The sequence below is a fragment of the Tenrec ecaudatus genome, chromosome 10 (genome assembly GCF_050624435.1).
Source record: "Tenrec ecaudatus isolate mTenEca1 chromosome 10, mTenEca1.hap1, whole genome shotgun sequence".
NCBI lineage: Eukaryota > Metazoa > Chordata > Mammalia > Afrosoricida > Tenrecidae > Tenrec > Tenrec ecaudatus.
Genome location: NC_134539.1, coordinates 35,609,380 through 35,636,143, shown reverse-complemented (window position 1 = coordinate 35,636,143; position 26,764 = coordinate 35,609,380). Strand labels below are relative to the sequence as shown.

Genomic DNA, 26,764 nt, shown 5'->3' with positions numbered 1-26,764 from the left:
GAGTCACAGACAGATATTCAGGGAAAGCTGACCAGATGCAAGTAAAGCAGACATCACATGACACGATGATGGAGAGTCAGCTAATTCTCTAATATGTAAATAAGATTAAAACTCACTTCTTAAAGAGACACATCTAAGCATATGCTGCTGACCAGCAGAGCACTCGTCTCTCTCAGATACTCGTTTCAGCACTTGCTGTGTAGCAAGCAGCGTGCCGGCAGCAGTGCAGAGTTGACCTGCTCCTATTTGCACGGGCTCTAGGACGTATTGACAAACTGGACGGTGGGGTAAGCGGTTTCCAAGGTAAACCTTGTCTCCAAGGAGTCAAGGCCTTCTGTAACTCACTTTCCTGGAGCACTTTGTCTCTAATCAATAGACTTCTTCAAGGCTGAGGGGATTACAACTCATTAAAGTACAAAAGCTTCTAATTTCCATCTTGCTAGAAGAATGTCTCCTTCTCTGGCCCTGATGAGGCAAACTGCCCCATTGAGGAGGCCTGGGTAGCAAGGGACAGAAGGTAGCCTTTGGCCAACAGCCAGCTAGGACTTAAGGATCCACCCAGAAGGAAATCACTTCTGCCAACAATCCTGTGAGTAGGTTTGAAAGCAGATTCTTCTTCAGCTGGGCACTCAGAAGACCCCTGCTAAGTAAGAGCCTGAAGCAGAGGACCCAACTGGGTTCCTGACCTGCAGAAGCCATAGCCTAGCTAAATGAAGGCTGCTAAATGGGTAAGTCTGCAGGAGTCTGTTTCACAATAGATAATTAATCTACATATACTGCAGAGTCGACGGAGTGCTATGATGGGGCAACAGGCATAGTAAAGGTCTGCCCTGGAGTAACTAACCAAATTGGGAGATGGAAGAGGAGAAATATGAATATTAGGAGTAACTTGGCACTGTAAAACCAATAAAAAAAACCCAACAGGGAGCAATTATGCTAGAGGGAGCCCAGAAATGGAGCCCTGTAGTTTTAAGAATTTCATATTGATAAAGATGAATTTCAAATCAGCAGGAAAATCCATCCATTGCCACTGAGTTGATTCGGACACTCACCAAACCAAAAAACACACAAAACAAAACCAAAAAACTAACTCAGTGCCATTGAGTCAATTCCGACTCACAGGGATCCTATAGGGCAGGCGAGAATTGCCCCTGTGGGTTTCTGAAACTCTAACTATTTACAAAAGTAGAAAGCCTTGTCTCCCAAGCGGTATCAAACTGCTAACCACAACCTTGTGGTTAGCAGACCAATGCGTAACCACTGTGCCAGAGTTCGCAGCAAAAGATCCATCCTGTGCACAATGTATGGCAAAATAAGTTCTGGTTGAACTCAAGATTGAAAGGCAAAACACAACGTCATTAAAAATGCTAATGGGAAACAGAAGGCAGATTACATCACACAGGGGTAGAAATGCTTCTCTAAATAAACTATCCGAGGGCAGAAGCGATGAAGGCAGAGACTGATCACCATCACTATGTAAAATGTGAATATCTTTGTACAGAAAACACCACAAACAAAAAAAATAAACCCCCGTAAAATATTGTCCACATACTATTGGCAAGGATTAATGTCCTTAATTTATAAACCACATTTACATTGGGCCTCCACTCAAGTCCTCCCTCAATGCAAGAACACCTTGTCCTACTAAACTGGCATCCCATAATGCTCACCTTCCTGACATGATCACTGAAGACAAAGCGGGTGCATAAGCAAATGTGGTGAAGAAAGCTGATGGTGCCCGGTTATCTAAAGATACCGCATCTGGGGTCTTAAAGGCTTGAAGGTAAACAAGCGGGCATCTAGCTGAGAAGCAGCAAATCCCACATAGAAGAAGCACACCAACTGGTGTGATCATGAGATGTTGATAAGAACAGGTATCAGAGAACAAAAAAATCATTATCATTGTGAATGAGGGGGGGTGCAGAGTGGGAACCCAAAGCCCAACTAGACATCCCCTTACAGAAGGGCCGCAGGGAAGAGACGGGCTGTTCAGGCTGCAGTATAGCACTGATGAAACATACCACTTTCCTCTAGTTCTTTAATGCTTCCTGCCCCCACCCCACTATCACATGGTTTGACCCCACTATCATGACCCCAATTCTACCTTACAAATCTGGCTGGACCAGAAGATGTACACTGGCACAGATAGGAACTGGAAACACAGAGAATCCAGGGTGGATGATCCCTTCAGGACCAGTGGTGAGAGTGGTGATACCAGAGGGTGGAGGGAAGGTGGGAGAGAAATGGGGAACCCATCACAAGGACCTACATATAATCCCATATAACCCCTTCCCTGGGGAACAGACAACAGAAAAGGGTGAAGGGAGCTGTTGGACAGTGTAAGACATGATAAAATAATAATAATTTATAAATTATCAAGGGTTCGTGAGGAAGGGAGGGTGGGGTAGGTAGGGGAAAATGAGCTGATACCAAGGGCTCAGGTAGAAAGCAAATGTTTTGAGAATGAGGGCAACAAATGTACAAATGTGCTTGACACAAGGATAGATGTATGGATTGTGATAAGAATTCTATGAGCCCCCAATAAAATGATTTTTTTAAAAAACAGGCATCAGAAGAACCTAAACAAGCAAGCAAGCAAACATATTGCTGAGAACGAGGGGGAGGGGAAGTGGAGCAGAGACCCCAAACCCATCTGTAGACAATGGGACATCCCCTCACAAAAGGGTCACAAGGAAGGGATGAGCCAACCAGGGCGCAGTATAGCTCCAATGAAACACACTATTCTCTGGTTCCTTGAGGCTTCATCACCCACCCCCATCATGACCCCAGTCCTGCCGTTCACTTCAGCCTAGACTGGAGCATGTACACTGGTACAGATGAGAGCTCAAGACACCCAGAATCCAGGTCAGATAAACCCCTCAGGAACAGAAATGGGAGTAGCAATACCAGGAGGGTGGGGGACGGTGGGGAGAGTTGGGAAAACCAATCGCAATGATCGACACATAACCACAACCCCCACCCCGAGGGGGATGAATGACAGGAACCATGGGGGAAGGCAGACAGTGGTCAGTGTAAAACATGAAAATAATAATAATTTATAATTTATCAAGGAATCACAAAGGTGGGAGGGGGAGGGAGGGGGAAAAAGAGAAGCTGATATCAAGGGCTCAAATAAAAAGTAAATGTTTAGAAAATGATGGCAACAAACATGTACAAGTGTGCTTGATACAATTGATGTATGGATTGTTGTAAGAGCTGTAAGAGCCCCCAATAAAATGATCTTTAAAAACATTAAAAGAAACAACCAAACCACGTTTACATGATAGGAAGACGAAAGCTCTTAGAAGCACTGGGCAGCAGCAGAGCCCTGCAGCTCGCGCACTATCTACAAAGCGTTGATAAGTGCCGGTGGAATGAGCGCCTGACTCTGCTCAGAATCAAAATCACAATGCCACCACAGGCACGTTTTGCCCTTCAGAGCAGCTGACTGAGGCGAGAAGCGCCATCTTGGCCAGGACCCGAGAAGCACGCACCCCCTTCCCCTCTGCTTCACTGTCTGCAGCAGGAATTAGCACGACGCCCGTAACGTGGGTCCCCCAAACAGGAGTTCTGGGCAACTCACTCGAAGGAGCTAGCCTTGAATATGGCCAAGGACTTTTCTGCACGTATGCGCTGTGCAGGGTTGTAATTGTGAGGCTCATTTACACACACAACAATGGGAGACTGAACACTGGACTTCCCTGACATTAAAAATGATGAGGCCAAAGTGTGCTGAATAACATAAAAAATGTTCACAAGTTATAAAATATTTACGGCACAATTTTAAAAAGGTGTTTTTTAATTATGTATGGATTAAAAGTGATATTTTTCTTTTTACCTTCTTGTACTTTCAAATGTTTCATGTCATATTTTGTGATCAGAACCACGCAATGCATGTAATTTTTAGAATGCATTCTATAAATACTTACTAATACTTAGTAAGTTGTAAACACTCAAGGGCTCAGACATCAACAATAAGTTTATATTCATTTACTTTAGCTTAATCTTGAAAGAGAGCTTTTTCTTTTTTTTTAGTTTTTAAAAAGGGGTTGTTTAATTAATTAAATACAAGGAAGAGAAAAGGCAGGAGACAAGGGGAGGGTCACCCACCCACGGAAAGCCAAGTCCCTAGGGAACCCTTCCTCTTGCCAGCCCCCACTGCTAAATAACTGCCCTCCCCATGCCCAGAAGCTTCTGGGGGAGGGTGTCCCCCAGGCCCTAGGCAGGGAAGGATCTGAGAAGAGTTGGGGTCTGAAAGAGAGCTTTTTCAACTAAGTGCCTTTTCAATCACAGACAGACAGCCCTTTCTTGCTGTCCTGTCAGGAAGAAGAGACTCAGGCACAGTGAGTTTGGTGATTTTGGAGACTCATGCTCTTAGCACAACGTACAAACAGCAATCTCATCTCTCTTCTTACCTGCTGGGACCCTCATCCTTCAGCATGCACAAGTATGTGTGTACACACACACACACACACACACACACACACACACTCTCTCTCTCTCTCTCTCTCTCTCTCTCTCTTCAGGTTTAGGTAAAAGATATATTAAAGATCTTACTTAGTAATCTTGTCACTTTAACAAAATACAATGATCACAAATTTTATTATTTTAAAGCTAAATGCTTCCCTTCCCTCCTGTATGTCAGAGAAACCATAAACCGCCGACCTGTCTAGCCTGAATCATCTTTGTATTTTACTGGAGATAATTTAACAAGGTAAACTTAAGTTTACAAGGGAGACTGTGGGATATGCTATCTTGTCTAGACCTTTCTAGTTAATCAAGTGGCACACGTGTCTTCATAGTGAACCTCAGAGGCCCCGACCTCCAGAGCCAGGGGTGAAGCTGCGTGCAGGGTACGAAGCCACGTCTGTGGGGTGGGTGTTTCTTCTCTCCCCGGGAAAGAGCGTTGACAGCTTTTCAAAAGGTCTGATGAGTCTAAATTTAAGTACCTGCCCTGACTGTGTTTTACTACAGTCATCTTTCATAAATGGAAGTTAAAGACAAAACTTCTATTGTTGCATTTTGATAAGAGTAACTTTTTTCCATTTTAACACTAAAAAAGCTGTACATAATATGCCACTAGGTCAGTGATTCTCAACCTTCCTGATGCTGCGACCCTTTAATACAGTTCATGTTGTAGTGACCACCCCAACCATAAAATTATTTTTGTAGTTACTTCATCTCTGTAATTTTGCTACTGTTATAAATTGGGCGCCCTGTGAAAGGGTTGTTTGACCCCCAAAGGGGGTCGTGACCCACAGGTTGAGAACCGCTGCACTAGGTGGTATTTACATTTATCTGAAAATACAAATCTGTATTTGCATTGTGCTCTAAAAAAAATGAAACTGCTAAGACAAAGGAAGACACTGGGAGGAGCACAGAATGAAAGGTGATGAGGGTAAACTCTTCCAGGCACAATCCACTCATCGATGAGTGGATACAAACTGAGCAGGTGGAGGAAGGTGAACGGGCTTTCTACCCACCAAATACACATAGGTTTGGCAGAGGGTGTTTCCACATGTCTAGGTAACCTGTGGAAATTGCACAGATTTCTTGGCTATAACTAAATACCTTGAGTGAATGAGTCCCTGAGGCTGGAGCCTTAGGACCAGAGTCTCTGGAGACCCCAAGGCAGAGAGGTAGAACACAGTTCACAAAGACAACGTTCTCTCTCCTGCTTTGACCCATCGTGACTGGGGCCTTGAAAGTTTGTGATCAGCCAACACCACTACCACCAGACTCACTGCCACTGAGTCAATTCAGACTGCAATTCTTCACAGCAACACAAAGGCTGCACTTTATGGCAGCTGGTGGTCTCACACTGCTGGCCTTGTGGTGAGTAGCCCAGCACGTGACCACTGCGCCACCAGGGCTTCTTCTACAGCTATCTATGGTGCGATGACTGTCTGCAGCACAGAAGAGTGAAGAAAATCACAGGGAACCAATCAACGCAGAGGACTCACGGGCCACGCAAACCAGTCCCCAGAAACCTGAGACACAATGACAAGATGCAGGGTGGCTACCTCTGCCAACCGCCCAGTCGGAGGGCCTGACTAGGCTGGGGACATAAACGGAACACAACTCCAAAGGAGTCCTGGTAAGAGGCCGGAGGAACTCCAGGGACTATGGCTCTCAGCCGCGCTCCACGGCTGGAACTGACTCCATTTCCAGCTAACAGTAAAGACGCTTATAAACCAGTGAACCCTAAGCCCAGGGAGGATGCCCTCCTTAGAGCATCGGCCCGGACAGGGTCCAGCATAGAAGCGGAGAAGGCAGGGAGGAGGAGGAGGAGTGGGGCAGACATAATGGGGGGAGCGGGACATTGTGGGGAGGATTCCAATCAACATCAGGGATAAAAACGTGTTTAAATTGTTGGATGGAAAACCAATTTGCTCTGTAAATTTTTACCCAGTGTACAACATAAAAAAATATTTTGATGAACAAGTTTTACAACATCTTAGCCTATAATTAAAATTATCTGTAGCATAGTCTGTCCAAATGCACTTTGACAACTTTAAGACAGAAACTCTAAACTAAAATTACACGGGAGGTGTTTGCTGTCCTTTAACTGTCTGTCTATCTATCTATCTATCTATCTATCTATCTATCTATCTATCTATCTATTATTTCAGTCATTACAGAGTCACGGAAAGTTGCGAGAACTCAACAGAGAACCTGTGCATCCGTCACCCCAGGGAATGTATGCATAGTACAGTATCAAAAACAGGAGACTGGAACCCCAGCGGTCCAAAGGAGTGTATACAGACTCCAATAAACCTTTATTTACAACAACAAGAAGTGGGCTGCGTTTGGCTGATGAATCCTAGTGTGTCCACTCCTGAGTGACTGTGTGCATAAAGATCACAAACTGTTGGGATCGTTTGGCTTAACATTCTCACGGGAGCAATGAAGAAAGCACCGTGTCAGAAAAAGTAAGCAATTTGCTGTGGTTCGTGAATGACAGCACGGAGACTGGGAACTTCCCTCAGGCTGTCCTCTGGCGCCTGGTCCGGGGAGCTGCCACACGGTCCCGGTGCAACACACAACACAATCGGATTTTACTTAACTTAGAAGGGGGTTCAGAAACAGCGTGTCTGACTCTCTTAGCACAACAATACTGTGCTAAAGTATAGTCTGAGGGGAACTCATGCGAACTTTTAAAATGAATTTTCCAGGGAGCGCTTGCCAACGATGCAGAGAAGCGGGCGGAGACACCCTCAGAGAGGGAAAGTGGGCTCACAAGAAGATGTGTTTCTCTGAGACACACCAGGAAGCATCTCTCTCTTACCTGGAACATGCCTCTTCAATAGTTACTACCCTGGGCTCACCAGAGCCTCCTTCGTGCTGAAGGCTGCATACCTGTTGGTGGTAGGCAAGACCACGTGTCTCTGCACCGGGGGATTGGCGAATATTTCACTGCCGAGCGTTGTGTGGAACGGGTACGGAGGCATTTCAGCCCCAGACTTCACTCCAAGACCGTTTCCTTTCTCTCTTAACAGTGGTGCAGTAGGCTTCTTGCTGATAGAGAAATCTGACGAGAATCCTGGCTGCCTGAGGGTTGCTTTGGGTTTTCCTGTGAAGTGAGGCACACGTGAGACCCTCGATTCCTCTCCCCAGGCCCTGCTGTGTTACCTGTGTCCATGGGTCCCCGCTCTCAGAATGGTTGGAAAGAACATGAGGCGGCCGCCACTGGAGGGTGAGTCACGAGGGGAAAAGGAGACCGCCAAGTACTGAGCAGGCGAGGCTGCTCAGCCTGTGCCGTCCCCTGCTAGACCAGCGGCTCTCAACCTGGGGTCTCGACCCCTTTGGGGGTCGAACGACCCTTTCACAGAGGTCGCCCGATTCATAACAGTAGCAAAATGACAGCGATGAAGTAGCAAAGGACATGATTTTATGGTTGGGGGTCACAACATGAGGAATTGTATGAAAGGGTCGCGGCACTGGGAAAGTTGAGAACCGCTGTGCTAGACTGATCAGTGACTTCGCTCCCACTCACCGGGTGAAAGCTCAATGGGTTTTACGCAGCCTGTCTAGCCCAGCACACTCGGCCCACCCTCCCGGGCCCCCCTCCAGATTTCTCCCTTCTTTTGGGATCTAGGCTCAAGTCTCCCTTTTTCCAAGCCACTCGCAGTCCCTTGTCTAAAATGCTCACTGGGCCATTGACCCCTCTCCTGTGTGGTACTGTCAGAGCTGGATCTCAGCAGTTTAGGTACTCAGGAAACACAGACCGAGCTGTCTACAATAATTAAGTATACTGCCCAACTCAGGCCTTTTTTACAAACAGAGGTTAGTGAATAAAAGCGATAAAGTTAAGTTCTTGGTTAGCTCAACATGTCTCTGGAGAGACCCCCCCCCCCTACCAAAACAACTTATCAGATTAAAAGCACACTGTGTCCTTGGCAGTGCCATCAAGGTTGGCTCTGAGTTATTCATGCCGATCATTTCACTCGGTAAATGATGTTCCTCACAGTCACTTAGTCACTTCAGATGGGAACATTAGCGTTCAGGTCCTTTATTACATCGAGGGTGTTCAGTGGGTTGACAGGCTTTAGCCTAAAAGGGGTCCTTACCTTCTAGGAAAAACGGCATGGTTTTCTTCACTCTCATTTGGCAATTAACTTGCCGCCCCGCTTTCCTTTTAGAACTCCTCTGGCGAGCCACCAGCTGGGCGATGCGTGCCGTTTCTGTGCACGCCACGGCATAGCAGGTTATCTGCTCACGACAGGCAGGGGAGGCGAGAAACAGCTCTTAGCTCAGAGGCCCAGTCCAGAGTGCACCTGTCTACCCATCCGGCTGGCTACAGATTCTCATGGCTCTCTCCCCTTGATAACGCGGGCGGAAATGCTTCTTTTCTACCAGGCGTCTGTCAAGCGGGGTCTGGTACCTAAGTTAACACTTTTCATTTAATTCCTTAAACAGGTACGTAAGCATCTGCAATGGGCTGAGTACGATGAGGTTACTGGGCAAACCAGAGGAAACCTGCTTTTGCTTCCAAGCACGGTACTTCATGGACCGCAAAGAGACCTGCACACCTTCACTCTCCTCACCTGAGGGCATGTTTACTCCCTTTCCACGCTGGGAAAGCAGAGGCCTAGGGACGCTGAGGAGGCTTCCTAAGTCACAGCGCAAGGCTCCCGCTCGGCACTCTTTGGTCAGACATGAAGATTCAAGCACTCCACACGTTCATTAGGTACCAACTATTAGAGGCAAAAATCAGTCTCTCATGATAAAAAAATTAAATATGAAAAGAGAGAGAGACTAAACACAAACAGTTGTTGAGTCTTAGAGTGCAGGTTTCACAAGGCACCAGCGAGAGGGGGAAATTACTAATAGGACTTCTAATTCATCATGTCAATGAATAATTTCTTCTCATCAACCTCCCAAGAGGGAAGGCAGACCTCTTCTTTGACTACTCCCCAGATCCTGGCTTCCTTGTTCTCTCCACTATCGACTTCCACACAAGAGGAGCCCCTTACAGTTTGGGGGAGCAACACCCCAGGTCTATCCTTCACCCCTACATGCACTGCAGCCAAAGGAACGTGCTGTCATTTGGAGCAAGTGTGTTTTTCTGTTTGTTTTTACTTCATCATTTCGTTGGGGGCTTGTACAGCTCTTATCACAATCCATACATAAACTGAATCAGGCATGATTGTATCTATGTTGCCCTCATTCTCTTCTAGACATTTACTTTCTACTGAGCCCTGGGTACCAGCTCCCCCCCCATCCCCCACCCTCATAGCCCCCCAGTAGACTGTACATCGTTATTTTCATCTCTCACACCGACCGCTGTCTCCCTTCCCCCATGTTCTGTTTCTTCCCCCTGTAGAGGGGTGTATGGTATGTGTCAATCATTGCAACCGGTCCCCCCTTTCTCCCTTCCTCTCTCTCTCTTCCCCCTATCTTTCCAGCATCACCATTCCTACTCCTGGCTTCTGTGTGTCATGAGCTCCCGTCCCTTTCTATACCTGTGTACATGTTCCGGTCTAGTCTGAACTTGGAAGCAGCACTGGGGTCATGGTGGTGGGGGGTGAGGAAGCCTCAAGGAACCAGAGGATATAATGTGTTTCATCAATGCTTTACTGCACCCTGGTGACTCATCCCCTCCCTGTGGGCCCTCTGTGGGGAGATTGTTCCACTGTCTACAGATGGGATTTGGATCTCCGCTCTAGCCCCACTCGTTCTCAACACTGTTTTTGTTTGTATGTGTCTGCGGATGCCTATTACCCAGTCCCTATGACTCCTTATGATTGCACCAGCAGAGTGCTTCTTCCATGTGGAATTGTCGCTTCACTGTTGAATGGCGGCTTGTGTAACTCCAAGCCTTTAAGGCCCCAGACGCTCTATCTTTTAATAGCCAGGCACCATCCGCTTTCTTCACATTTGCTTATGCACCCATTTTGTCTTCAGCAATTGTGTCGGGAGGGTGAACATCTCAGAATGCCGACTGGTTAGAACAAAGTGTTCTTGTATTGAGGGAAGGTATGAGGAGAGGCCCAAAGTCCATTCCCCACCTCAGTGTATTGCCTTATAAATATATGTACATGGGCCAATACCTCTATTTTTGTGGGTTAATGTATTTACACCGCTATGTTTATACCTCTATCCATTGCTTTGCTTCCTTGGTCCTCCCTCTGTTTCCTTTTACCTTCCTCCTGCCCTTATTTCTGTCTCTTATTTCTGTCTCTTGGTACCTCCTTTAGCTAGTTTGCTGTTGCTCCGACACCTCACCCACCCACCTTGATCCCTATCTCCTCCTTGTTATTGACTCCAACATCCCAGCTGTTCCCCTGTCCATGGTGCAGCCTGCTCACCGCTCCCTTCCCCACTACCTTCACCTCCCAGGTCTCCCTGGAACCGTTGGTCCCACTGCTCTCTCCTCGGACATGCCTCCCATGCCTATCCTATATAGGTAGGTACGCTGACTATGACATAGCCCAAACTAATTTTTTAAAATGAAAATAGTAAATGATCAAGAAAAAAATTAAAAATAAAATTAAACGAGAGAAGAAATATACAAAAATCCTGGGTCTGTTCGCTGGCCTTCAAGACTGTCCAGGAACTGCCCCTCCTGGCCTGGAGCGTCCCCTTGGGGGGGCTCCTTGGGGGCTTCGTAGCTCTGTTTTGCTCTAGCTGCTGATCTGGTATGCTCCTTTCTTGGTTCGCTGTTTTGGGGGGTTCAGACCGCACTGCCTCCCCACCATGTGACCCCAGAAATGTCCTCTGTCACAGTCTGCAGCAGGTGTTTTCGGTTGTTCTTTTGGGCGGTGGGATGTCCATATCCCACCACACTGCACACTGAGCAAACAGGCAGATGTTGACTTGCCGGCCCATAAAGTACATGCAAAAAAATTTCTGCCTGCTACTGACAAACTGCCCAGATGTTAATTCAAGTATTTTCTTCCAGAGAAACCAAAAGATGTTAAAGTGTGGACTAACATGAGCATCTTGGCAGGACGGTAGTACCAAGCTCCAGAGAGAAGGGCGTGTAGGAGAGGCCCTAACAATCTCCAAGTGAGGGACTGAATCAGATGAGGTAGGTGCACACGGGTGAGGTCACACCAGGAGAATCTCAAAGGTTTGACACTCATTGTGACCTTGCTAAAACCACTGGGGCAGGTTTGCAAATGGGTGGCTGTTAAGGTACAGATATTTTGCTTGAATGGTGAGCCTGGGTTAACTTTCAGTTGTAAACGTTTGTATTTAATGGGGTCAAAAATATTAATAGTTACAATGAAATGAACCTAAGGGGCAGGAGCCATGAGTTATGGGCTGTGCTAAGGCTGCCGCTCACGCCTCCGCCTAGCTCCCATCATTCAGTTTGGCTCGATTCCAGGTTGGGAATTAGAAGTGCCAGGCAGCCATAAGGAAAGGGGTCGAAACTTCTTACCTCTCCAGATCGATTGGTCTCTATCCTGACGACTGCTGGCACACTCCGTAGGTAGGCCTCCAGCGTAGGGTAACCTAGCTGCTTGAACGGGATCCAGTCTCCAGTCAGGGACCGGTACTCTCCTTGGAGGCGGGGCAGAGCTATCCCATTCTTGTGAGACTGTAGAACAGCCCGCAGCATCTTTGAAACCAGATCTGCTTCCAGCATCTTTACCTGTTGACAACACAGTAGGGGTTACTATAAGTTGGTTCACTAGTCTCTAAGTTCCAGCGGGTTTTCCGACCGGAAACTCCATTATTCTGTAAACCATGGCTGAACGCTTCCTGTGTGACCATGACACGGGAGACGAGTCCTAGGGGCACAGTGGCTATGGCTACCGCCGGGCTCAGCCTGTTGAAACCACCAGCTGCTCTGCTGGAGAGATGAGGCTTTCTACACAAGGACCGAGTTAGTCTCAGAAACCCAGGGGGCAGCTCGACTTTGTCCTAGAGTCACTGCAGTTGGAATTGACTTGATGGCAGGGGGCGTTTGAGTTTTCAGTAAGTAACAGAGGGAAATAACTGCTGCGAGAAGGAAGAGCAGACACGGCCGTGAGGACACAGGAGAGAGCCAGAAAGGAACGAAGTCTGGCCTGTTTGGAGGGGCTCTATCAGCTGCAGGGAGGCTGGAATGGAGGCCCCGGGCTTGAAGGAACCAGCTGCCTGATGAGGAAAAGGTGAAAGATGGGGGCAAGACGGGCAGCAGCACAGAGGTGAGAGAGAAGGCGACAGTGGGTTCTAAGAATGCCAGGTGGTTATGAGGTTGGAGGAGGGCACTGGTGGGTAGAATTTTCACCCGGGTTCAATGCCCAACCCCTGTACAGCAGGCACAGCCACCACTTGAAGGCCCGTGTGCCGCCAGGAGGCTCGACAGCTTTTCCCACAGCTTCCAGAGGAAGGCTGACTTAGGAGGGCGTGGAAGCTACTTCTGAAAGTGATCAGAACAGCACCATCAGAGACGGGGCAGGGTTGGCCCGGGACCAGGCAGCACTTCGTTCTGTTGTGCAGGGGTCACCATGAGGCAGGGGCCAACACAGTGGCAGTTCACAGCAACAAGAAGTGGCTGGACTCCACGCTGAGGCCTGGAGCGGCGGGGCTCTCAGTGGTAGGACGGCCACAATGTGAACACCATGATCACAGGTTTCTACCCAAAGTAACACACGCCCTGAGAGAGCTCTTAGATAGGAGCACAAAATAACCAGCTCTGCACTTCAGAAAGATCAACCCGAAAGGCATGGGCTTCACAAGCAACACCAGTACTGGGACATATGGGGGTCCTGAGAACAGGCAACGTGAATACACAAAACATCCATGTGGGAGCTAATTAGAAGATGGAAGCAATACACATTGATCAACGACTCGGATGCTGCCCTCTAAACACACAAGAATGACTGACTCACTGTAGGTAAACTGCACTTCAGTAAACTCAGGGTAGGGCAGGGGAAGACCAGGTTCCTTCAAAATGTATCCTTTCTGGCAGCAGCTTATTTTTAAGTCACTGTCTTTTCAGCAAAAGAAGGTCCGTAAATGAAGTTTTATTTCCCCCAGGTCATCGGGCTGAGGCGACTTTCGGGAGCAGCTCTTCCCAGTGGGACTTTGAGTGTTCTAACGTGGGGGCTTCTCTCCCAGCACCCGAGCAACGTTCCGCAGCCACCCACAAGGCTTTGCTGGGCCAGTTTTCAAACGAAGCCCCTGTTCCTAGTCTGAGTCTAAAGCTCCTCTAAAATCTGCGCCCCACACGGGAACCCTGCTGATCCTTAACATCACGTGGCACCGCTTACAACCACATAAGCTCACGGCAGGACAAACTGACAGAGAGGTGGGTTCCAGGGGGCTGGTTTGAACAGTCTTAGCCAAGCCCTGGTTGGCTTGGCGTTTATTTCTTTTGTACATGTTCGAATAAGTAGATTTTCTAAAGGCTTCATTCCCATAATGCCTGGACCAAAGTGTAACTCTCATTCCATAAACTTAGAAACACAAAGCTTGGGGAAGTGTAGTAGCTTAATAAAAAACCACAGGATGTAGGAAAATCCAGGGCTGTTGGATGCCAAGGCCTAAGTTTCCCCCCATTTTCTATTATCCTGCCTCTGGGGCTGAAAAAAACAATCCTGAAGCATTCACAACAGGAGCAAGAGAGCAGGGAGCAGAGCCAAGAGGAAGAGGTGACAGAATCAATGGTAGACTTGACCTAAGCACAGGGACGGCACAGATTCTGTGGCAGTGGGACTCCATCGAACAGAGAGGAAGTTCGGGGAGAACGCAGATGTATGAAGTTCTGAGATCCTTGTGGCCTCTACTTCAGGATTGCCACACCTTAAGTAAGAAGTAGAAGGTAGGTTACTAAATTCCTGATCACCAGGGAGGCATTTTGCCTCAAAATGGTTTATGACGCGACAGTCAAGGATTACTAAATGTTTGCTATCCAGCTATTTCCTCAAGTCATAAAACTCATCTTGGAAGCTGGCCAAGCTTTGTGAGAAGAGAAACTCAGAGCCCAGTTGCTAATTTCCCTGCGCCACCTGGCCAATTTTCCCTTTGACCTCCACCATTCCCCAGCTCTCTGCCCTCTTCCTCCTCACAGCGACCAGCCTGCCCCACCCACCTAATCACCTAGCACTCTCCTGGGGAAAACGTCCCTTCACAGCTTTGAACTAGTGCTTGCATTAGCTAAGGAGACTTGGATGCTGATCTACACACGCGTGTGGGCACCTGTCACTTGGCTGTAGGGTCGTGGTTTGTGGTTGCTATGGTACTGGAAGCTGTGCCACCAGTGTTTCTGATGCCAGCAGGGCCACCATGGTGAAGGTTTCAGCAGTTTGCAGATGAACAGACTAGAAAGCAAGACCTGGCGATCTACTTCCAAAAGCCTGTCCATGGACACCCCATGGCTCACAACTAGATGAGAGACCAGTCCCCCTAGGATGAAACACTCCCAAGCAAGTTAGTTTCAAGTTTACATTCTAAGGTCAGTTGCCAAGAAAACACAGAGCATCAAATCCGAGCCGGCTCTAGGAAGCCCATAGAATTGCATTCAGAGGTCACAATTCAAAAAGATGGACACACGATGGATGCAGAGACGGGCCACTCTGGGGGCAGATCAGCGAGGTTATCTGAGGTGGAAGAGAAACCAAAGCAACGCTGCACGAATACGCGATCGCCAGCACTCCTGATAACTGAGTGTGTGCGGACTTGGGTGCCCCCAGCGGAGTCTGCGCGTCTGCCGAAGTGGGTAACCAACAGCTCCGAGAGTTCGATGGCAAGCCACTCGGCACAGGTGAGCACTGGGAGGAGTGTGGGCAGGTCATGCCGGAAACCGGCAAAGACGACAGTGTGATCTGACTGGAGCGGGAATGTGCAAGTCTAGAGCCACTGAACGCGCGGCTCCGGTCTGGTGGGCGGGAGGCAGCGTCAGTGGTTGGCAAGATGGGCTGTACGGCAGATTACCACCATCAGAAGGGAGCAGGAGAGCCCCTTGCGTTCCTGGATGGGATGGGGCTTCTGGAACAACTCCTGCAGCATTACCGCCTTTGTGGGGCAACCGGAGGAGCTCACTGATGACTAGCTGCACAAGCCGGAGCCAGCAGTTGAAGTCAGCATCGTTGAGTGACAGCCACGGCCCTGCCCCGTCTCATGCCACACTCTGGGAGACTTTGTCACTAGGGTTTCTATGCCATTTCTTGTTTTCTCCTTTAAATCAATCTCACTTGCCAATGACAAAAAGCCAAAACCACAACAACCAAATAATGAATGAGCGACAGATTCTCCAACACCATTCCTTTCCATTCCTACTCCCTGAAAGATGAATATAAGCTATTGAAGGAAGTGCTTTGAACCCCATTCAATTTCTTAAAAACCTGCCAGTTGACTCAGTTGAAACCACTTGCAAGTGTTAATGGCGGTCATCGACAGCTGGAGGAACTGTGCCTGCACACTGCTGCGCAGACTCCTTCAGGGCCAGTGTCCCTGCAGGGCTCCACACATCCTGGTGGCCGGAAGCACTGCCGACTCCCGGCAAATGCCGCCGCCTTTCATATAGTCCCGCTTTTCAACAGCACGCGGGTGCTGTTGGGATTCATGAAACACGTTTTCGTTGGCTTCACAACGTCACTTGGTAGTGATCTATTAACCGGTGGATACAGAAATACGCCAACTAGCCAGCGTGTGGTTTCACGCTGCTTTTTGAAAGCTCGAAAGAAATAACGATCTGTACCCGAGAAGACCGCAAAGCTGTGTGTCCACAAGACCTCCATTCGCAAATAGTGTATCCTCCTCCCTCTTTTTAAATTATGCTGTTCGGTTCTTTTGTTTCTGGTTTGAAATGATATATTGCAATTCTCTATTTGCAAACAGGGAGGCAGGGGAGTCGTTTAAGCTGTACAGTGGGAATCTCAGAGCAGGTGAGCAGCAATAGAAAGTCAGGAAACCTGGCAGGTAAATGCTGCCACGCTCAGGTACAGATTCCCCTCCCGGCCCATTTCTTCAGCCTGGTTTCATTACCACAATGGTGTTAGGAGTACTAGGTACAGAGTAAACAACAATTAAACGTTACATGGAGAGTTTTTAAAGCTCGTATTTTCAATTAGACGACAGTCCTTTGCTAAGCTTTAAATTCTAGAAGGCAGGCATACTCACCATTGCACCACCAGCGCCTCTACAAAGCTCTAATTTTTGTTCAAACCTTGGTCATCATGGCATTTTTTGAGCTATTTCTGAAGATGGCAATTATACTCTCAAGGGCTTTTTAAAAAGGTATAGGAGACTACCTCCCTCCAAGTACAAAGATCAAGTTTCTGACCTTGGACATCATCCACTGAAGGGAAATTTATCGTAGCAACTTCACTATTAGGGCAGTGGTTCTCCACCTTCCTAAGGCTGTGACCCTCTCATACAGTTCCTCATGTGGTGTGACCCCCAACCATAAAATTATCGGTGCTACTTCATCACTGTCATTTTGCTACTGCTATGAATCGGGCGACCCCTGTGAAAGGGTTGTTTGACCCCAAAGAGGTCGTGACCCACAGGTTGAAAACTGCTGTCCTAGGGGATTTTTCTCAACATTGGCCCTCCTCGATTTTCAAGTTGCCATTTTCATCTGTCAGTTTCATCTCCTCTGGTTTCTATTCACTGAAGTATCAGACAAGTCATTTGAGGTTTAAGGGAATTCAAGTTAGCTTTCATTTTGTTTTCTGAGAGTTTTACTAGTACTTTATCCACGCCATACTATTCAATAATTCGATTATATCAAGACGAGCTGTACAGTTGTGACCACAATCAACTCCAGAACAGTTTCTTCTTCTTTGTACTCATTGCTACTCATGTAATTATTATTTTTTTAATCTTGGCAAACATAAGAAGAGTATCAAGAGAGCCCTAAGTTAGAGTAGGGTGTGAAATATAAGGCTGGTGAGACTCCTGCTTTGGGCTGCAGGTTCTTCATTTAAAATCCCCCAGGGTGCCCTTAGAGGGTTGACTATTGAGTCCCTTGGGCGTGCAAACAGTTGACACACTTGGGTGCTAAGAGGCTGGGGCTTGGGACCCGGAAAGATCTGGCGATCTGTTTCAGAAAAAGAAAGAACAGCCATTGAAAAGCCTATGGATCACAGGACATGCATACCTTGCCATGACTCAGAGTCTCAAGCTGAACACAAATCTTCAGCAACAGTGTAAAAGGTGGGCCTGGAGAATGAACCGGAGTTCAAAGCCTGATGGAGGTCAGTGAGCAAAGTCCTTACTCAGCAAGTCTGTGTGTTGTTTTTTTTTTTTGGGGGGGGGGGGGAGGGGCACAGACAGAGGCTCCATTTCCTCCTCATTCTTTCCCTTCCTCCTGTCCTTGCCCCTTTCTGGTCGACAAGCGTCCAACATGGAGTTTTATGTGCTGAGTCAGCACTGTGCTTAGCAGTCAGTAGATCCTTGATTAAAACCGTTTCCCTGGAAGTGGGGGTGGATGGATAATAGCTAAGTAGCTCAGTGTACATTAACAAGCACTGGCGTCCCGGAGTGATGTGAGTACAGCATCCGTGTCCTCTTCCCTTCCCACCCCGCCCCGCCCCAAGTTTCCCACTTGCTTCCTTTACACTGTTCATGAGCTGGCAAGCTCGGCATGAAAGCTGCTGGATCCTCTTGTACGTTGATCACTTGGTTTGGCACTACCCTGCTGGGCCTGCAGGTCCGGAATGTCTGTAGATCCCACCTGGCTGAGAACACAACCTAGGATGGGGGGGAGGGGGTCCAGCTTCAGTACAGACCTGGGGGAATCCTGCTATGGCATCGATGCCTTCCCACCATTGCCTCTCAACCCTTCAATGAGCAAACTGAGGCCCAGGTGATTGTTGTCCCAGCCAGAACACGACCCCAGGTCTCTAACCACCCATTTAGAGGTGCCCTTCACTGCTCCTAATGGGCTGGCTTCTGAGCGCAAACTCTGACTCAGAGACCCTGTGGCACACAGGGACTGTCTCCCAAGGGGGCAGGACACAGGAGCTGTCCACTTCCTGGTTTAAGGTATGGCATCCAAATGAACAAGAACTCTCGTGTCTTGCCAAGGAACCAACGATGGCACTTGGTAGCTCCTTCCACCATTTCATTCTGTTCCCCTTGTCCTGTGTTACAATTAGTTGTGAGAACTCCAAGATGGTAAGGACATGAGAAGCAGGGGCAGGGGACAGAAGAAAGTGATGACACCTTTCAGAGAAAGCAAGATTTAAATACATAATTGAAAACTACCGCAATGATCTCTATCAAAACTACTAAAAAATTCGTAACTTTTCTCTCTCATATACCTGAATAAAGCCCCCAAGAAAAGTCATGGCACCTCCAGTCCGGCCCCTCATAACTTACATGGTATCTGCTACCTAGCCAAACCATAGCTTTCCAGTAGATTCTCACTCATGGCAGCCTCCCAGGCCAGAGTCAAACTGACCCATGGCACCTCCAAGGCTGGAATCTTTACAGAGCTGATTGCCAGTGGCTGGCAGGTTGGAACCACCGACATTTCACTTAGCAGTTGATCCTCAGGCCCGTTCCACCCAGGCACCTCTGACCCCTAGAGCTAGGCACTCCTGGCGCCCAAAGACCACTAGCCAAGCCATTCTGGCTCCCATCTTATACTTTCTCTTTCCTCGGTGAGTCCAACTGCCTACTACCCGTACGGGCCTCAACCTCTTCATTAGTCTTCATGTCCCGAGTCTGAGTGTGGAGTGGTACGCAATCCCACAGCAAAGCTGAAAAATTATTAGGCTAAATTGAGATCACTATGGGGAGTTTCGTCTTTTCCGTTCAAAGCACCTGAGTATCGCTTTAGGGCACAGGCTTTCCGTAAACACTGCCCTTCGCCTTGAAGACACTATTTTGCAATGAGTCTGGCTCCTAAAGTCCCAGAATGCTTTGGGAAATCACTTAAGACTACCTAACCCAAACACTCTGCAATTCACAAATAAAGAGCCTCAGAGAAGGAATTTCCTCAAAGACCCTGATGAGGTTTCTTGTTAAAGGTTTGGGAGCGTCTCTCTTCAATTAGTCAACTTGTTACCACCTGAACTACTCCTTCGCTGAACCCCTTTTTCAAAACAAGGTGGTAATTACTGGACTGAGGTGAGTCCCTCCCTAGAGTTCCATTTACACTTTCAAGCCTGTGTTTTGAACTACCTAGCCATGAATGTGTATAATTATGCAAGGAGATTTCCAGAAGCGCAATACTAGAAAGCCCTGAGATGATCAAGTGGCTTAGCCAGGAATGTGCATCTTACTACTAGTTCTGCTACGAGTTAGCCATGGCTTTCGGAGCTGGTCACTTCAGGACTCTCTGTCCTCGTTGGCGGATAAGGAGGGTGGGCAGGAGCTATGGGTTTCAATGTTTCTTATAGTCCTTTAGAAGCAAAACTGAGGCCCAGGGGCCTAATGGAAACCACGGGTCTGCTTACTCATGACCAAGCTGCATACTGAAACCCCCACATTTGTTCCGGGTTCACTCTGGCTGCCTTGTGCCCATCAGATACTCGGAATGGCAGCTAGGCATGTCTTCGACGAAAAACTGACAAAATAAATAAAAAGATAAAAATCAATGACCTATTTTGAAATCGTTTGTTTGGAAACCCACTTAAAAAAAATATGGCCCATGAGTAAAGCACAAATGGAAGTAGAAGACAAAGTAGGCCTGGCTTCAAAAAGGAAATAAAAATCATCTACATGTAAAATTAGATTTCACTCCCAACGACCAAGGAACTTCTGCCTTGTAATTATCTACTGCACTTGAAAGTGCCCGGACACAAAGCACACACTCTGTCCACTCTCAGATCTTGCAAAGACCAATTTCTCGAACAGAGAGCTGGTCTATAAAGCATTTCTTTCCTTTCCATCCGTAGTAAGTGCCCAACCAGATCATACTGTGGAGAACTTAGAGAGGTCCTTCAGGAGTGGACGTTCCCTGAGGCAGGATACCAGCGCTCATTCAGTCAAATTCAACCAGTACACTTAAAAGGGCGTTCACAGGTATTACACTGCTTCCAAACTACAAGGACTAAAGTGAGGTGGCCCTGCCAACTGCTGGATCACAGCAAAGAGGTGGTTCTCTGAGGGTGGCCAAAGGGTCCTCGGCCGGGGTTCCATCCAGAGACCACAGGACACATCACACAGCACAGAACTTTGCATGTAAGTCATGTATGACGGAGGTCGGTTGAGGGTAAGTGCAGCCATCTTCCACGTGTGGCAATTTCTATTCTATAGAGTGAAAATGAACCAAGCAACTGAAACGCAAGCATACTCAACCCTGAAAGTTTGGCGGAAGGAAGAGAGCTGGCAGCTAGTTCTCGATTCCCATTATCAACTGAAGCGTTTACAGTCCTGGCTGATCTGCTTTCTGCCCTCTCTCCCTGCCGTTTGGTATGGAAGCAAAGCAGGCTCAGAGGAAGCGTGTGGTTCCAGACTGCAGAGAGAGAGGAGGACCCCAACCCAGGTGGGCCAGTGCAGGTTCTTTTTCATGTCACACTTGCAGGGCAGGTGGCTGGGGACTGGGTTCTAAATTTCACCCTGCCGCCAGGCTGTTACACATCTGGAGGCGGCGCAGTTCTTGTTTCTGCAGCTTTCCCACCTGGATGATGGAGTAAGGTGGGAGGGAGGGGTGGTGGCTTTGAGGTTTTGTTCTGTTGCTTTGTGGGACAGTTTTCAGAATCCTTCGGGGCAGGTATATTTATTCTACTCCCTGGCTCTTTGAAAATCATTTGAGAGTGGTACCTTTTGGTTGTTAATGAAAACGACCAGGGTCAAGTGAAAAAAGCATTGTTTCTCGGGTTCCAATTCATACATCCACTGGTTTATGCCCGACATAATGCGTTTAACTACAGTTCTACCATTGACTGCAGGGGAATTTTCCCAGTAAGACACTTGTCTGAGACTCCTCAGAGTGCCTTCAACAGAAAGTCCAATCCAAACAGGGCTTCCAAGAGGCCCTGCTGGGCCAATTGCACTCAAGGTCAAGGGGTCAGCCCTGAAGGTTAGGGGGACTCTTTGGGAGAGGGGTGAGGGGATGTTCCAAAGGGGCCATCTCGTTAGATTTTCTCTAAGGACGCTGGATGATCACTAGGTTTATTAGAAGTTTTAAGAAAACTGCACTGGTGAGAAAAAGGACAATTGTGCCGAGGACATTCCCCTCTCGACCCCCAAGTGGTTCCTGCTCATTCTTCAAGGATGGCAAAGGCTGTCCTCTGCGAACTCTGTTGGGAACATTTATTCCATCCGCCTTACTGCCCTGATCTTGCTCCTTCACAGTTCTCCTTCGTTCCCCCCAAACTCAAGGACCCTTTCAAAGCAGTGGGAGTTGAGGCCCACACGGATGCTGTTTACCTGTGTCGTCCATGGAAAGCAGTCAGGGTTCTCTGGGGGAAGGGCTAGAGAAGAGTCTACACCTGGGTGGAGGGTAGGTCAAGAAACAACAGCTTCAGCGAAGGTGTCTGAGATTTTATAGCAATGCTTTCCGACTTACCCTCTGATGTGACTCTGACCAGTGCCCTCCAAGCAAGCCGAGGCTGTGAACCTAACCTGTAGGGGGATCCTGGTGAAAGGTAAGAGACAACTTATTCGTGGACCCATGCTTCCCACTGAGCTTGGCGCTGTGTCCCCACCAGGTGCTGACGGTTTGCTAGGTAGGTGTATGTGCGTCCTGCTTTATGGGAACGGCCTGCACGGGCTGGTCCGGGCCGCCTAGGTCGGTAAAGGGAAGTCGGTGCCTTTAACAAGCGTAAAGCCTAGGGTGTTGGATACTAGCGTCCAAAGAGCCAGGGCAAGGGATATCGCTGCTCGGGCAACTGTCTGCCGGCCCCGGGAACCACTGCTGGGGTGCAGCTCTGGCCTCTGTCCACAGCCCCCGTGCGGCGCCGCGGACCCCTCTGCAGCCCGTCCTTGGTGAGCGCCCCGGCGAGCGGCCCGGGGAGGGGGTCCCGTCCGAGATTTAACACACAACGCTCTGGAACTCCTAACTCCTCCGGCGCCCAGCCTCGGCGTCCGGGGTCGGGAGCGGGGCATGCCCCGCAGCTGCAGGCGAGGGGGCTTGTGCCGGTTCGAGTCCCGCCCGGGCCGGTGCCCCCTGCTGGGGCCCCGGGGCGCGGCGCCCGCCCCAAACCTCGTCCGGCGTCGCCCGGCACCTGTCGAGCCCGCAGGACCGGCGCTCACCTCGTTCCGGAGCCCGACGGCCCGTCCCCGCACTGCTGGGCCCAGCTCCCGCCGCCGCCACCGCCGGCTCCGCCAGGGCCCCAGCCGCGGCCGCCGCCCACTTTCGGTTTCCCCTCACGGCCGCCGCCACCGCGGCTCCGGAATCTCCGCAAGCCCCCCGCCCCGCCCCGCTCGGCCCCGCCCCGCTGCTCCGCTCCGCCCTGCCCCGCGGACACCCCGGCCTCGGCTCTGCGCACGCGCGGGCCCCCTGGCGGCGGCGGCGGCCCACGCCGGCGTCCGCGCGCGGGGAGGGAAACCGACGCCGCCTAGCGGTTTCTGCGCGTGCCCACGCACGGGCGGACGGCGGCCGAGGGCGGGCGGCCGGGTGCCCCCTCGTGGGCAACGCAAGTACCGGTGGGTCGGGAGGGCCCGGAGCCACCCGGGAGCGTGGGCACCGCCTCAGCGCTCCCACCCGCGTTCACCCGCCCGCGCAGACCTTTCTTGACTTGGACGTCCGGGGTGGACGTCCGGGGAGGACACTGTTTCTTCTCCACGCCTCTGCCTTCTGGTCGTAGCGCAGAAGTAACCTGTTCAGAGAAGGGAGGCTGGTCACAGCCTAAAATGCCCCTGCCCTCTTTTGACACCGACCATTTCCCCCGCCTTCCCCCCAAAAAACCAACGTGACACCGACCATTTCCCCCGCCTGTCCCCCCAAACCAACGCACTATCAGAGTCCGCCCCACAGTCACACTAGGGCGCGGGGCGGAGCGGTCCCCACGTGATTCGGGATTGGTAACTTTGTATCTCAGTGGCTGCTGGTTGCGAACTGCTGACCTTGCTGTTAGAAGCCCGGGATGTAACCCACTGCTCCACCGGGGCCTCCTATTTTAATTTTTCCTCCCTTAGCACCTGTCTATTTTACGTTGGGCTGCGACCCGCAGGGTCAGCAGTTCGATCCAGCATTGCTCTGATGGAGAGCAACAAGGTGTTGTACTCCCATAAGGGGTTGCGGTTTCGGTGACCCAAAGGGGCAGTTCTCCCCTGAATGCTACAGGGTGGCTGTGAGTCGACCTTGACTCATGGCAGTGAGGGAAAAATAATCCTCTGGTGGCATAGCAGTGTGAAACCACCCGCAGTTTCTCGGGGGGTGAGGTGGGGTGGGCTGTGTGTGTGTGTGTGTGTAGGTTTCAATGGGGCTCCCACACTGAGACTACGAAGAACTGGCCATCTGCTTCCTAAAACCAGCCAACCACAGCATCCTCCAACTAAAGCTGTGTGCACAGGGAGCTTGGTTTTGTCCCTGCCTCTAGTTCTAGGGCCTGGCACGTGATCAGCCTCACATTCATTCATTGTAAAATTACTGGATACCCAGTAGTTATTGGCTTATTTCTTATTCTGCACCGGTGTACCCTGTAGTCAATATGATTGCACCCTACGTGCATCTCCTGTGGGCCTGTGGTTGACTACTGTTCTACTGGGCTTTTTATAGCTTTATTGATGGATAGGTGAGACATACAACAAACTGCACGTGTTACGTATATGCCACTTGAGGGTTTGACCTGTGTGCACCTGTGACACCATCATGGCAGTCCAAACAATGAGCATCTCTAACACCCCAAACTGCCTCAGGCCCCGTGTAATCTCGCTCCTGCCCCTCCCTGTCCTGCACATCTGCTTGCTGTCACTGTAGTCGGCACTTCTCGAGTTGTACATATAAATGGAAGGCTGCTTTGAGACTGCCCTTTTTCGAGGGGCGGGGACTGACTCATTCACGCAGTGGGATTGTTTTGCTTTTCATGGATGCTGCCTGTAGGTCAACAGTCCCTTTCCCTTCCCTGTTCAGTAGCTGCCACTGGGTGGCTATGCCGCCGCTTATTCATCCATTCGCCAGTTCGTGCGTGTGCTTTGTTTCCAGCTGGGGCCCAGGACGAAAAAAGGTGCTAAAGCACGTCTGTACAGATTTGGGGGTGATCCTTTTTTCTTTCATAAGTAGTTGGCTGAATTGCTGTTTCCTGGGTATCTTTTTTAACATTTTAAGAAACTCCAGGTGCTTCTTGGGTGTTGGCACCCTTTTGGAGCTGCCGGGAATCCTGCACGTCGTCAGCCTCACACCCAGCACTTCGTCTTGTCTTCTTGCGTGTGACCATTCCAGCAGAGGTCTAGGAACATCACGTTGGGCTTTCAGTGTGCATTTCCCTGTGTAGAGTAGTGCCGAGCATGTTTTCATCTGTGTATTAATTAGCCTGTGACACATGTTCTTTGGTCCATTCTGCAGGTAGTTTTGGCCAAGGCCTATCAGCAGGTTTTTCAGAAGTTCCTGTGTAGCTGACATACCAAGAATAAGCTAGGAAGTGGTGTTTTGTTTGGTTTTAGTTTCAAGAATTCGCTCCACGTCCTAGATAGAATTCAATTCCAAGAGACTTCAGGGGCATCCGAGATGATACGGATGAGTCGTTACTCTTTAAGCACAGTGTTTCTTGCTCGGTTGCAGGGAGGAGAGGGGCCGAGAAGATCCGAGAGCAACAGAGCCACACACTTTGGAGTATGATTTGTAAGAAGGGTTCGGAGTCCCCAAAGGCCCCACTGTGCACCCGGGTTAAATTCTGCCTTAAAACCCAAACCCAGCCAGTTGCTGTGGAACCGGTTCTGGGCGTGGCTACCTGATGCTTCAGAGCAGAACTGTGCACTGGGTTTCAATGTCTGTGACCCTCTGGAAGTATTGTGGCAAATTGGGGTGGATTAGAACTATCAGCCTTTTCGTCAGTAGGCTAACTCAGTATCACTAAGAGACTCCACAAATCCAGCTTTACAGGATGCATATCCCCTCAGGGCAAAGAGCCCTTTTCAGCATGGAAGGCACTGTCCCTCAGCAAACGTCCAGCTCATCCTTGGACCAGAGGGCAGGGCCCAGGAGCCCCCCCTCAGGAGTGGCAGATGTACTACCCACGGGCTTTGGCCAGGGGGCCCGAGATCTCTGCTCAGGTGGCTTTTGTGGCTGGGCAGGAGATCCATCATAGGTCTGCCTGGCCAAAGGCAGGTCATCTGTTCAGAGACTTCTTCAGAGGGGCATAGATTCTCCTGGAATCAAGGCATAGCTGTGAAGCCAGCAAAAGGTAGGTTTATTGCTTGCCTGTCCTGGACTGAGAAACATGGAGATCTTTCCACTGGGACTTATTTTTTTCCACACCCGGAGAGCCTGTGTGGAAAGAGCTACATTGGCTGTAAGCTTCAAGCCACCACCAGTGTGAGACAGGAGCGGCCAGTGCTATTGTTGGGGATCAGGCACTGGTTCAGAAAGAGAGGGAGAGGCCACTAGGCCCCGAGAACTTAGCTGTAGCTCCCTGGGGTTTTTCCTCACCTGATAAGACGTGCCAGTCTGTAAGTACAGCCCAAGAAAGACACACACGTCCTCTCAGAGCCTTTACAGCGACCACGGGGCAGCTCTACAGATGGGGTTTCACCGGTCACAAGTACAAAAGGTACTCTTCTGTGTTTCTGATGCACACTTAGCACAGCACACTGTTCATGCTAACAACTCTTCTATGTGGACACTGGTGACATTGTCCCCAGTGTGCTGCTGTTATCACAAATTTCCACTGGCTTCCCTGTGGCCCCTCCTGACCTCTTCTTTAACGGCTTTAGGCTAGCCAGTGACCCTTTGGCCTCAGGGATGTGATGATTTAAGGAAAGATTATTATCTAAGTAATCACACCACCCTACGAAACCTGCAGTGGCCCTAACGCAGTAGAGACCCTACCGCTTTCGACTCTGCACCAGAACATTCTTCTGCCCTGAACAGGCACGCGCACGTACACACACACACACACACCTGCTCCTTCCTGTCACCAGATGAGCTGCCGAGGCTCAGTCCCCCTCCAGGCACGGGTGCTCCACTCCTCGAAGCCCGAGGCTCAGTCCCCCTCCAGGCACGGGTGCTCCACTCCTCGAAGCTCCCAAGGGGCAGGAACTGCTTCTGGAGTGCCTTGCTGGGCCCTGACCTCAGACACGTGAGTGTGTGTGTGTGACTCATCTCTGAGTGTATTTTGATCATAATGAACATGAGCAATACTCATTTTGGAGACCAAACACCCACAGGCATGGAGCGTGGTCTGTGGCTGGGACCCAGGCTCCAGGGACTTTCCCTTACATGAAGTTTTGCCAAAAGTTGTGGGTGGGCAGAGCGTGGGGCTGCTCGGGG

The 26,764-nt window shown here is 49.6% G+C and overlaps 1 protein-coding gene across 2 annotated transcripts in view; it reads right to left on the bottom strand.

Annotated features, from left to right (window-relative positions):
* Positions 1-22,726, bottom strand: part of TDRD7 (tudor domain containing 7) — a 59,025-nt gene extending 36,299 nt beyond the window's left edge. For both annotated transcript variants that reach the window (XM_075560189.1, XM_075560191.1), the window contains exons 1-4: positions 22,588-22,726; positions 11,888-12,100; positions 8,571-8,712; positions 7,360-7,573 (exon numbers count right to left, since the gene is read on the bottom strand). In XM_075560189.1, coding sequence (XP_075416304.1) covers positions 7,360-7,573; positions 8,571-8,712; positions 11,888-12,094 — 563 coding nt within the window. In that variant the 5' untranslated portion in view covers positions 12,095-12,100; positions 22,588-22,726. The remainder of the gene's footprint in view (positions 1-7,359; positions 7,574-8,570; positions 8,713-11,887; positions 12,101-22,587) is intronic.
* Positions 22,727-26,764: the final 4,038 nt, after the last annotated feature.